Source organism: Anguilla anguilla, chromosome 14 (assembly GCF_013347855.1).
Source record: "Anguilla anguilla isolate fAngAng1 chromosome 14, fAngAng1.pri, whole genome shotgun sequence".
Lineage (NCBI taxonomy): Eukaryota > Metazoa > Chordata > Actinopteri > Anguilliformes > Anguillidae > Anguilla > Anguilla anguilla.
Window position 1 is genome coordinate 5203368 of NC_049214.1, and position 12165 is coordinate 5215532.

At 43.3% G+C, this 12165-nt stretch overlaps 1 protein-coding gene across 1 annotated transcript in view; it reads right to left on the reverse strand.

Annotated features, from left to right (window-relative positions):
* cacna1bb (calcium channel, voltage-dependent, N type, alpha 1B subunit, b) overlaps nucleotides 1-12165 on the reverse strand; it is a 186360-nt gene that overhangs the window by 56605 nt on the left and 117590 nt on the right. The window contains exons 11-14 of the mRNA XM_035391563.1: nucleotides 7873-7962; nucleotides 4027-4236; nucleotides 2288-2400; nucleotides 1752-1864 (exon numbers count right to left, since the gene is read on the reverse strand). Of these exons, the coding sequence (XP_035247454.1) occupies nucleotides 1752-1864; nucleotides 2288-2400; nucleotides 4027-4236; nucleotides 7873-7962 (526 nt within the window). The remainder of the gene's footprint in view (nucleotides 1-1751; nucleotides 1865-2287; nucleotides 2401-4026; nucleotides 4237-7872; nucleotides 7963-12165) is intronic.

Sequence of the window (12165 nt, forward strand, 5' to 3'; positions counted from 1 at the left end):
TATTTTATTTATTTAGTTCATCATGTATTTGAGAAATTGGCCATTTATTTACTTTTTTATTTGGCATTCCTTCATTATATGAGAAGAGAGAGACAGAGATTAACAGAGGAAGAGGGGAAGAGAAGAGAGACAGGGAGAGAAAGAAAGAGAAAGAATAGTGGTGAGAGAGCAAGATTGAGCAGGAACAGTCAGAGAAATTGTTTGTGAAGTGGTAGTGGCTTGATTTTTTTTTAAATATCTAAAAGCTGTCAAAAGCATCATAAACAAACAGGAATAAAAACAAAAATATGCAAAAGAGAGAGAAAGAGCAAGTACAACAGAGTGTGCGAGAGTAAGTGAGAAATGAGACTGGAAGAGCATGACAGAGGGTGAAAGAACAAGAGAGCGAACGCGAGACACGGCATTATGGGTCGTCATAGTAACACTACGCATGCACTCTGTACAGGCGTTCCAAACTGCCTGAACCAGAACACCCAAGAATAAGCAGGTCCAGAATTTTTAACCCGCAGTTGGGATCCGGGTCTGTTGCCACAGGTAACAGGTACTGTATGCCCACCATACTTGAAAATTCAGGTCACACATTTATACCCAGGGGACCCAAAGAAGACATACTGATGCTTTTTTAGCAGGATGAACGTCTTTTTTCCCCAGACTGGTTAAGAGAATGCAATGTGCTTCTATTAAAGCTATGAACAGGCTTTTAGGATTGAGGAACCCGTGTAAGTACTGCCAGTAGGAAAGCTCTGCTTTTTCTCAATATATATTTCTAACTCATGATGATAACCAAAGGATGTTGTGGCATGTGGTTGCTAAAGGTTTTTTAATGTTTGTAAGTCAGCATCTCTGTTTATGCTAGGGTGGCAGTGTAGCATAATGGCTAAGGAACTGGGCTTATAACCTAAAGGTCATAGGTTTGATTCCTGGGTAGCACACGGCCATTGTTCCCTTGAGCAAGGTACTTGTCCTGCATTGCTTCAGTATATGTCCAGCTGTATAAACAGATACAAAGTAATTCATTTTAAAAGTAGCGTAAGTCGCTCTGGATAAGACTGTCTGCTAAATGCCAGTAATGTATCATTTCAACTCAACCATGTTTAATTGGTGTATGTAGCTCATTAAAATATTTCAGTGGAAATACTGCATTTTATTTTTGCCATTTGCATTAATTAGATATGCCCAATATTTTTAGTAATTTTGTAGCAAATGTAATCTAATTATTACGCCTTGTCAGAGCTAACCGAGAGCTGTATTTGAGAGCAAGATTGTAATACAAATGTTCATTGTGATGAAGGTTATTTCTGTTTAAAATGAGAAAGCTGGGGGCTGCTGGGTAAGTCACTCAGTACAAGTGAGCACAACACGTTCGGGTCAAATCCAACCTCCTGTGCCGGTAGCAACTGTGGCTGGCAGCCCTGCTGGGGGGGCATACAACAATAAATTTATGGGCAAAAATCGCGGTACACTACCCCCAAACCGCTTATTCCACCCACTTAAACCCCTACTTGAGCCTCCACTCAAGTAAATCAAAAACCAACCTCCCATTCCATCCCACCCAACTGATCCCCAATCCAACCAAACCAACCAGCAAGACTGTCCGTTCTATCCAAACCACCAACTCCTCCCCGAAAACCCCTTTCAACACCATCCACCCATGCCCACTCCATTCCAAATCCTTAAGGCTACCCCCACACCCCATCCCATGCCCAATATCTCCAAATTACCACCCCACCCCCTTCTCCTCTGGCTCTTACTTTGTGACCTTGAATATCCTGAGCAGGCGGAGGGCTCGTAGAACGCTGATCCCAAACGACGCCCCCGGCTTCACCACCGCCCACACCACCTCGAAAATGCTCCCCACGATCACCTGCACAGGAACCAGCCTCAGTGACATCACCCAATCACATTCAACCACTGCCCAATCACATCCACACTCCCAGCCACTGCCCAATCACCTCCACACTCCCAGCCACTGCCCAATCACATCCACACTCCCAGCCACTGCCCAATCACATCCACACTCTCAACCACTGCCCAATCACATCCACACTCCCAGCCACTGACCAATCACCTCCACACTCCCAACCACTGCCCAATCACATCCACACTCCCAACCACTGTCCAATCACATCCACACTCCCAACCACCACCAGATTTTTATACATTTCATCTGTCTCAGCGTGGCCCTGTCCTAACAGGACACAGGCAAAATGCAAGTCTAAATTCTCAGTTTCACACAATGCAAGTAATGACCTACTCATGTCAGTGGTGATGTTCCAGTGACACTCACCCCAAAATCAAAGCAGTTGAAGGAGGAGTGGAAATAGTTCCTGGGTCCCAGTCCGTACATCTTCAGACTCATCTCTGACAGGAAGAGGCCCAGGAAGACAAACTCAGCCAGGTCTGTCAGGCCGGAAGAGAGAAACAAACACAGATCAGATCAGATCGCTGGACTGGCTGTATTAGCCCATAATGAGCACAACTCATTACCAATAATGACCATTGTATATTCATTATGTGATGGAACAATATCTAGGGCAAATTGCTACACGCTATCCATGTGTATACAGCTGGACTTCAAGCGGCTGGACAAGTTCACTGCTGTGTAAAATAAACACTACTGGTATTGAGCTATAACTTTGTATGTGCAATTAAAATTTTTTTAAATTTTATATAGCAAATAATAATTGCTGAGAGAAAAGATTTTAAGAAGGAATATGCATCACAATTATTCACACTCCTGTTAATTATTTAAAATTTTAATTTTAAAAAAGAAAACTGCATCAGCATGCACATTTTTAAGTTACTCTCAATCTCTAAAAAAAACTATTTTAAGGGGTCTTAATGGTTTTCCGTCACTGAAGTATAAAAATGAGGCAACATACATGTAAAATCCATATTTTATCCAACAAGAAAGGCATAGAACTTAAAACAAAGGTGATAATCGACACACTGAAAGCCTGATTATGATACCTGGATTTTTGCCCAATCTTTCAATTTTCTGGTGCATAAAAAAGCTTCAGTAAGTTCTTGTTACGAAAAGGATCATGTAAATCCTGTTATTGGAGCGACTGCATTACTTATATCCATGTTGTATGCAATAATCTAAATACTGCCAAAAGCTGATTACTCCCAATAATCGGGGTAAGTAAACAGCCAATGGTGGCGTTTTTACAAACACAGGAAGCGAGACAGAGGGGGGACAGAGAATCAGAAAAAAGGAAGAGACCGAAGAGTTGAAGGGAGGGATCTTGAGAATGAGAGGGAGAGGAAGAGGGAAGGGGTGATGGAGGGGAGAGAGAGAGAGAGAGGGAGACATGGTCGGATGGAGGGGGGGGGCAGGTGGCCTGAGGCTTTCCCTCATTGCCCGGGTCCCATAATACTGTGATTAGCAGAGCTCGGCTCATACCAAGAGTGACAGACACCTCGGGACATCCCACCGGCCACGATCATAACCCCCTGCCCCCATCCTGTCAAACACAGCAATGCTGAAAGCAAAGTACCCCCCCCCCCCCCATCCCCCTGGTTGCTCTGGGCCAGAACATGAGCCAGCGATCAACTGAGACCAGCTGGATCAGAACCACGTTCTAGCAAGAGGGACAGGATCAGGTCCATTCCAATGAACTAATAAAGGAAATAGATTCAAAGTTCAAATCATCAACTGAAAAATGCCCATGATGTTTAATGGGCAATTCGAATGGTATTTCATTTTTTTTAAGTTAACAGCTTAAGTTTACCATTAACTCCTAAACTTACCAATTAAAAGAATTAAAACTGAACTGAATCCATAATGCACGCATGATCAGCTGGATAAGCAGCAGTGACACGGATCACTCCTCTGCCCATAGAGAGGTCCCGAATCCCTCAAATTCTCTGATCGCCCTCAGAGTCATGAGGAACAGACATTCCGAATCGGAACGAGAGCAGAAAGGTGGGAGATTTAAAGAGGACAGAGAAGGAAGGCCACAGACCCTCGCGAGGCGGGGCGGGGCGGCGGTGGGGGGTGGGGGTGGGGTTGTCCGGACTCACACAGCGCGTGGGTGAGCCACTCGGGCTGGTCGTAGTGCACCATGGCCACGCACATGGTGTTGAGGCCCACCAGGAACAGGACGAACCAGTAGAAGCTCTGCGCCTTCACCATGCGCCGGATGAAGAAGCGCACCCTCTTCTCCTTGCGCCGGAAGTAGGAGGAGCTGTCGTTCTTGCTGCTCTTCAGGCTGGCGCGGGCGAATGGCGACCCTGGGGGAGCAGTTTGGGGGGGGGGGGGGGTGGGGGTGTGGGGTGGGACAGGTTAGGCTCATTTAAGAATTTCAGAGCCCAATTCCGGAGGTGCTGTAGTGTCTGCTGGTTTTTTTTTTTGTTGTAGTTTCCTTTCAATCAATAGTCAGTTTCTGGGGGTGTCTCTAGTGGCGCAGCCCGTAGAGCACTTTCCGTACGCTCATGGCGAGCCGCGACGTCGGCAGTTTGAGTCCGACCGCCGACCTTTGTCGCACGTCTCTCCCTCTCTCTCCTCCCTAGTTCTTCCTGTCTCTCTACACTGTTTTATCCAAATAAAACTGGGAAAAGCCCCCCCCCCCCCAAAAAAAGTTGGCTTCTGGCCTCAGAAACCAAGGTGTGTTTAGACCCTTTATCCAATCACTTAAAGGAATCGGTTATGTCCTGAAACACACCGGAAACCTGCAGGCACTGCGCCCGCCTGGGACCGGAGTTTGAGATCCCTGCTCTGAAACGTCTAGAGAACCCTTCTCTTCATTCACGGTTCACCAGGGCTGCAGTCGACTCCATTATCATTCAGGGAAATTAATTGAAATTTCCGCACGGTTCCTGAAATTGAATTTAAATGGAACTCCACCGCTCAGTTCATTCCACAACCCCACTCCCCCTTCAAAAACTCACTTAAACGGAGGCGCAGGTTTAACATGACAATATACCGAACCAAGGGAACTATGTCTTTACAGGTCCGTTTTTTTTGCACAGATGTGAAGGGCATAAATTTAAGCATACATTTGTGCTGTACATATAACTGTGCGTGGAAAAGCAGCAAGCATATACATATACAGTACTGTATATTCCTTATCTAATTTTACAAAATTGAACTAAATTAAAAGTATGAGACGGTAGATAGAGAGTGCCAACAACCGCACGTGCCACTCAAGCCTATGTTTTCTACAGTCTTACCCTTGTAATTTTTAGCGGTTTTTTGTCTCCAAAAGGCAATTGTTGGCTTATTTATGAGGCATCTGTCGACTTTTAATGTATATTTATAGATCATTATGCAATGTAATTGGGCATAATTTCATGTAAAATATCCGAACTATGTGACAATGGTTTATGCAAATATGCCTCAGGATTTGGCAATTCTATGCAAATACCTGATTTATGCAATAATCAGTTATGCAATTAAGTGAATTCTACTGCATTATCATTAACCTACACGGTTTTTGTCAACATGTGCAGATTGAACTGAGAAATAAAATTCTGAAAAAAGTTTTATGTTGTTACAAGGTAGGCCTACAAGGAACATCAATGGCAAAAAAAATGGTGCCTCCATAAAAATAATTTAAATACATTAAGGTGGCATATATTAAGGTTATCTAGATTAATTAAAGTTAAAAAGTTAATATTGCATTGCAAGTTTTTAGTGACAAAAATGAAATCCATTTCAAGACAATCAAAGGACCACAATTCCTGTAGAATGACTTTTAAATCTCTTTAAATTTGTTAATCCTTCAGTATAGGCTACATCCACGTGCAATTCTGGCACAACGTGTAACTCTTCAAAAAATATTTTTAAATTGTTCCACTCGTTCATTTTCATATAACCTACATTTACAATCCAATAGTAGTGACGATGCACACTATGTAGCTATGCTAAGTTGCACCAGTGAGTTTAATGACAGTGTACTGGCCGTACAGCAGTGATACTTCTAACCTGTAACAAGACGCCCGATATTCTTACTATACAATCCCGCCAATATAAATAATGGAATCTCTAACGCACAGCACATTTTCTCTGCATCTCCCCCGACCCGGCCTAGATTTTCCCACTTCTGGCGATGATACTAATGCGGTGCGCATGATTGACAGGGAAAGAGGCGTCGTTCGTAGTCTTACACTACGCAAGCCAGAAAAAAAAAAAGAAAAAAAAACGGAGCTGTCCGAATTAAATTGAAATGTCAGGCCAGTCGGGAAAAGGTGAAAAAGATTTCATTACTTCCACTGAAAGACTTGAGAAGCAGTCCACTATACAGACGTGCCCTGTTAGGGACACTGTCTGGCGTCTGCACATCCACATACATACATCCCTCATTAAGACTCCCTTGTGTCTGCTTATTTCCTACGTGTAAGCACACCTAAGTGGAAATACTCGCCTTTCAGCCTGAGAGCGATTAGCAGGAAAACTAACAGAAACTAAAAGGTGATAATTCCACTGCACGCTGTCACAAACTGCACCCAACGCAGCTGTTAATAAGGGATGGCGACATACGGGTAGGATGGTTATAGTGTCGCCTTTCCCATGGAAAACAAACAGGAGCTCCACTAGTAGCAAACTATTTTGGTCACAACCAATAAAACAACGCTTGCTGCGATTGGTCGATATAGTTCCAGGTGCCCTGAGAGAAAGAAATCTTGATCGTTTTAAATGGTTGTTTACAACGTGCTGCGTGATTGGTTGAGTGCCTCTCTTTTGCACCAGTAAGGTTACATTTATTAAGGCACAGTTATTACTAAGGACCTCAGCATTTGGAACATTCACAGTACAATTATTCTGTTAAAGTCGAAACATTACTACTTGCGTGCCTTGTCATTGGCTAATAAAGTACTGGAAACCAAACTTTCCATTTGAACGTTGAAGGAACATAGGCGCTGACCACCTGGTTGATCTACAGTAACATCTGTGATGTCAACTTTCTCCTTATTTTTACTATCCCTACTTTTCATAGGTCCTGCCCTGACTAACGCTCATTAAACACACACCACTAAATCTCCACCCTCAGCTTGTGTTTTATCTCAGCAGTCGGCTGACTGAAATACTTAAGCCCCAGGCCAGTTTCTCTCTGTTAAATATGCTTGACGGTTTAATTCAGCTAATACCAGAGGGAGTCGCGATTTGCGATCCAACTGCAACATCACAGTTCGCCTCCTGCTGGCCAAGGTTAAGATTTTTATATTTTTTTAAATATATATTTTTTTAGGGCTTTTTCAGCTTTATTTTGATAGGACAGTGTAGAGAGACAGGAAGAATTAGGAGGAGAGAGAGGGAGAGACGTGTGACAAAGGTCGGCGGTCGGATTCGAACCGCCAACGTCGTGGCTCGCATTGAGCATGTGGATAGCGCTCTACGGCCCCCGAGGTTAAGATTTTAATGGAGTGGAGATGCCAGATCGAATGGCAGAGAATAAACTAGGGCCTAAGAAAGCTTCACTGACAAAAATAGAAAAAAAAAACGATGGCTGTAAGGAAGCAGGGTCATCTACATTAAATATACATGACACACACTGTACATTAAATTATGCGTTAGCAGTTACATATTGCCTTAATAAAGCATTTATAAAGCCATTTTCACGTTAATGCATTATAACACTTGCCATGACATGTTTTACAGACAGAGAATCCAGTCAGCAATGTCAGATGGCTGTGGAAGGTGTTGAGGCATGTGTTATAACGAATATAGCAAAGCAACGATTAGCACTGTCAACTTTTTTTTAATTTCAGCTGATAATGTTAAGCTAGCTTTGCAGTTTCTCGTTATGAACGCGTCCCCTACACCTTGCTCTGTGTTACTACCGCACTTGTGTAATCCTGGTGGCAGGACCGACGCAACGCAAAGCATCGGTATTACTGTCACAAGCACTCACGGCCGTGTCGTCTTACCCACGGAGGAGATGTCTGTGAAATGCTCCTCCCCCTCCTCCGCGTTGATCAGGTCATTCTTGCCCTTTTTGTTCTTGGCTCTTTTCAGGACTGAACACACAGAGAGAGAGAGAGAGAGAGACAAAAACGGTTCAGGCCAAGGCAAGGGCCCTCTGCCACTTCCTGTCACATGGGGGTGGTGGGGGCATGACTGCTGCCATGCCAGTGGGATTTAAGGGGAAACATTTTCCACCCACTTATCCCAACATGTGGTGATATGAGGATCAGAGCAATGCTGCAGTGTAGGTCAGTTCCCAGGTAGGACATGAACTGCTGTACCCTTGAACAACATACTTAACCTGAATTGCTTCATATATCCAGTTGTGTAAATGTCTACTACGTAAAAATGCAAAATCTGTATAAGTCATTCTGAATAAGAGTCTCTGCTAAATGCCTGCATTGTAATGCAGAACAGCAATGCTATTATGCAGCGTGCTTCACGCAAAGCATAAAAATCACAAGTGTGTGATTTTCAGAGTGTACTCAGTTATTCAACCTATTCATTTCTTATGTAGCCTTTATTATACCAGGAAGTACCAGAGAGATAAGGAATGTCTTCCAAGAGACCTATGCAGGTACACTACATGGCCAAAAGCATGTAGACACCTGACATATAAAATCGCATCGACAATTATGGGCATTACTATGGAGTTTGTCCACCCTTTGCTGCTATGACAACCTCCACTCTTCTGAGAAGGCTTTATACTAGATGTTGGAGCATTGCTGCAGGGATTTGCTTCCATTCAGCCAGAAGAGCATTAGTGAAGTGAGGTTGGGCACTGATTGGGAGATTTGGCCTGGCTCCCAGTTGGCTTTCAAATTGTTCACAAAGGTGTTGGATGGGGTTGAGGTCAGGGCACTGTGCAGGCTAGTCAAGTACTTCCACACTGTTCTTGACAAAGCCATTTCTATATGGGCCTCGCTGTGTGCCCTGGGGCATTGTCATGCTGAAAAAGGAAAGGGTTTTCCTCAAACTGTTGGGGAAGCACAGAATCATCTAGAATGTGATAAGATTTGCCTTCACTGGAACTAAGGGGCCTAGACTAAACCATGGAAAACAGTCCCAGACCAAGGGGTGTCCAGATACTTTTGGTCATATGTGTGTATGTATAGTGTACTTTGTCTGTAAGATATAAAATGTTGACACCTTGAACCCAGATATTTACTGAAGTGATCCAGTTTAAAATCTTCGCTCAAGGGTCCAAAGGCAACATCCCATATAGGATCTGAACTTTCATCCTTCTGATGAAGGGATGAAGATCACTGCCTTAGAGGCCATTTGGCTCACTAACAATGAAAACAGCAGGGCTGGGAAAACAGCTCAGACTCATTTCCACACAAGTGTTTCAGAAAGCAGCCTCAGATAAAAAAAAAAACATGGGGCAGGATAATTCACATTCAGATGCCTGTCGGCTTCCACAATGAGCAGGAAAGAATGAACTTCCTGCTCCAACTGTGCGTGTCGGGTGTGTGTGTGTGTGTGTCCGTGTGTTTGCGTGTATGTGTGTGTGTCCGCGCGTGTGTGTGCTCTACTTTCCCGCCCACCAGCATTCCGCTCTCTGTGCATAAAGATAGCACTTTTAAGTTCGCCCAGCTAGAGCAAATTTCAGCATTTCAGTACTGAAGAGCAAAACATCAAAACACTAGCCATAGATGGGCTGAATGGTCTGTTCTCATCAACACCGAGAAAGCTGGCAATATAACACTCTCCCTCAGCCTTACCATTTATATGGAAATGAACACTAGAACTGTGCCTTTAGAAGCAATCATACAAAGCAGTTTCCACAGGTGTATGAATAAGGAAAAGTACCAAAATCACATGGGGCCTTCCTCAATGCTGTTATCATTAGCAAACATTATGTTCTTATATTCCAGCACTACTGAATCAACCACTACTGTGGTAATCAACAAAAATGCAATTTTGCCAGAATCGAAACCATGTGAAATGAAGCAATTTTAAGTTGTGTTAAAGACTTCCTTGTCTAACTGCAATCTGGAGAACCATATGCTGACACAATCCTAGAGGCAACAGAATTTAATTACACCTTACATCACTGCCTCCCATCCATGGGTTTTTCATACTGTAGGCATTGCACAACTAGCACATGTGCACATGTCCCCCAACTAATTCTCTTGTGTGCGTGTGTGTGTGAGTGTGTGATGGTGTGTGTGTGTGCTCATTAATTTATACTCAGTGACATCCCAAGATGAGTCATATCCTGTTAAAATCTTAAAACGTGACCAACGGCGAGTGAAAAAGCAACGCGCCCCCCCCCCCCCCCCCCGCCCATTCCCACTCCATTTCCCTGTGCATTGTGGGTATGAGTGTTCCCCAGGGATCACCTCCAGGATTACACACAAGCGAGTCCCCAGCACAGAAGCCCAGGCCCCAAAATAGCTTATTTCAGGACACTTTTTGGAAGAACACCATAACCCTCACAGTACTTATGCGTATGAAACGCTCATTGGCAAACTCTAGCCATCAGGAGGCGCAATCAAAACTGCCAGGTAATTGCCAGGTTGGTTATCACGTTTTTTTCAGGGAATCCTTCAATTTGTTTGCACAAAGGTCAAAGCCTGCAACTGCATGCTACAGTAATTAAACATATTTTTTAAAAATGTATTTCCAACTTAGCAAAGACAGGAGAGTGGAGACACGTCAGTGGGTTCACTTTGCATTTCTCATTTTCTGCACACAGATACAGACCGCTGTTTTGTCTGAGCTACTGTCTGTTCTGCATTGTGTAGCTATGTGTTTGTACGTCTTTCACTACGTGTCTTTCATGCTCTCACATGCATTGTAGATGTGAAAGTGATGTCATGATAGAGTCTATTAATAACACTCCATCTGCCCTACTATATTCTGTCATTGGCAGCATACAATTTATAAGTAGCACACTCTGCTACTACTAGTAGCCACTTTCTATCATTGGCAACACATGAAACACTGCGTTAGGTTTAATCCTGGGGGTGCGTCTGCACTTTTGACTGGCTAGCAGTCCCAGGAAGCTAGCATGCTATATCAAAACTACGCAATCCGTTAGTGACTAAAAGACTGTTCACGATTACATACATTTGCATTCTTTGAGGTACACACAAAAACTAGCACCAGAAAAATACTTCTAAAAATTCACTGGCATGTAGCCAAAGCAGTCTTATTTGGCAACATCTCCCAAAATAATTATGAAAATCTACTGTTGTTTGTATGAGAGGGTAATTTGAGTGTTATACCTGAAATACATTGATCAAGCGCTGACACAACCACCAAAAAAAAATCATTACATTTAGCATTTTACATCTCCCCTACTAATGTTAACGTAGTAAAAAGCAGCCAGTATTGAAGCAAGGCATGTGCAGTCGATTCATGCACTCGATCAACCAATGGGAATAATGAGACACCATGACATACTTTGATTGACAGCCCCCTCATTATCATATGGATGATGAAATCCTGAAATAAATATATACAGAAATAAATGAATCAATAAATAAATAAATATGGAAATAAACATAAACTGAAATAAATGAATTAAGAAATAAATAAAGCCTGAAATAACCATATACAGAAAACAACGAATCAAGAAATTAATATGCAAAAAAATGCAGAAATAACCATTTATGTCAGATTATATCTAGTCATTTATTTACTTCTGTGTACATTCATTTATTTTGTATTTGTTCTTGCATTTAATTTATTAATTCATTCAATTATCGAGCCATTTCGTTATTTTTAGTTTAGGCATTTTCGGTCCTCCATAATTTAATGCATGAACAATTAAATGTGATTATGTACACATTTATACAGACAGAAATAAATACAAATATGTTATACACATTATATAAATACCTATATAGGCCATTAATGTACTGCATCCATAAGACTCAAGCTGAATAAGGTAGTGCGAGGTGTATATATAGATGTAAGCGCATGCATGATACATGTGCTCTCTGAGCGGGGCGGACGTGTTTAAGGAAGTGTGTCATCAGCACACGGACGCCGTGTGCCGTGAGGGCTGGCGGGGACACGCGGGGACACGCGGGGACACACAGGGACACGCGTGTGCTGGGGTTCCGTTCCCTCCCCCCCCCTCCACCCCCGCGCGTAATGGAGAGGGGGCTCAGCGGCCGCGCTAATCAAATTAGCCTGTCACCCTAATCCCTGTAATCATGCCGGGCTCCCGCACCGCGCCCGACAGGCGGAGATTAGGGCCCGGCGACAGCGTGCGGAATCACCCAGGGGAGGGGGGAGGGGGA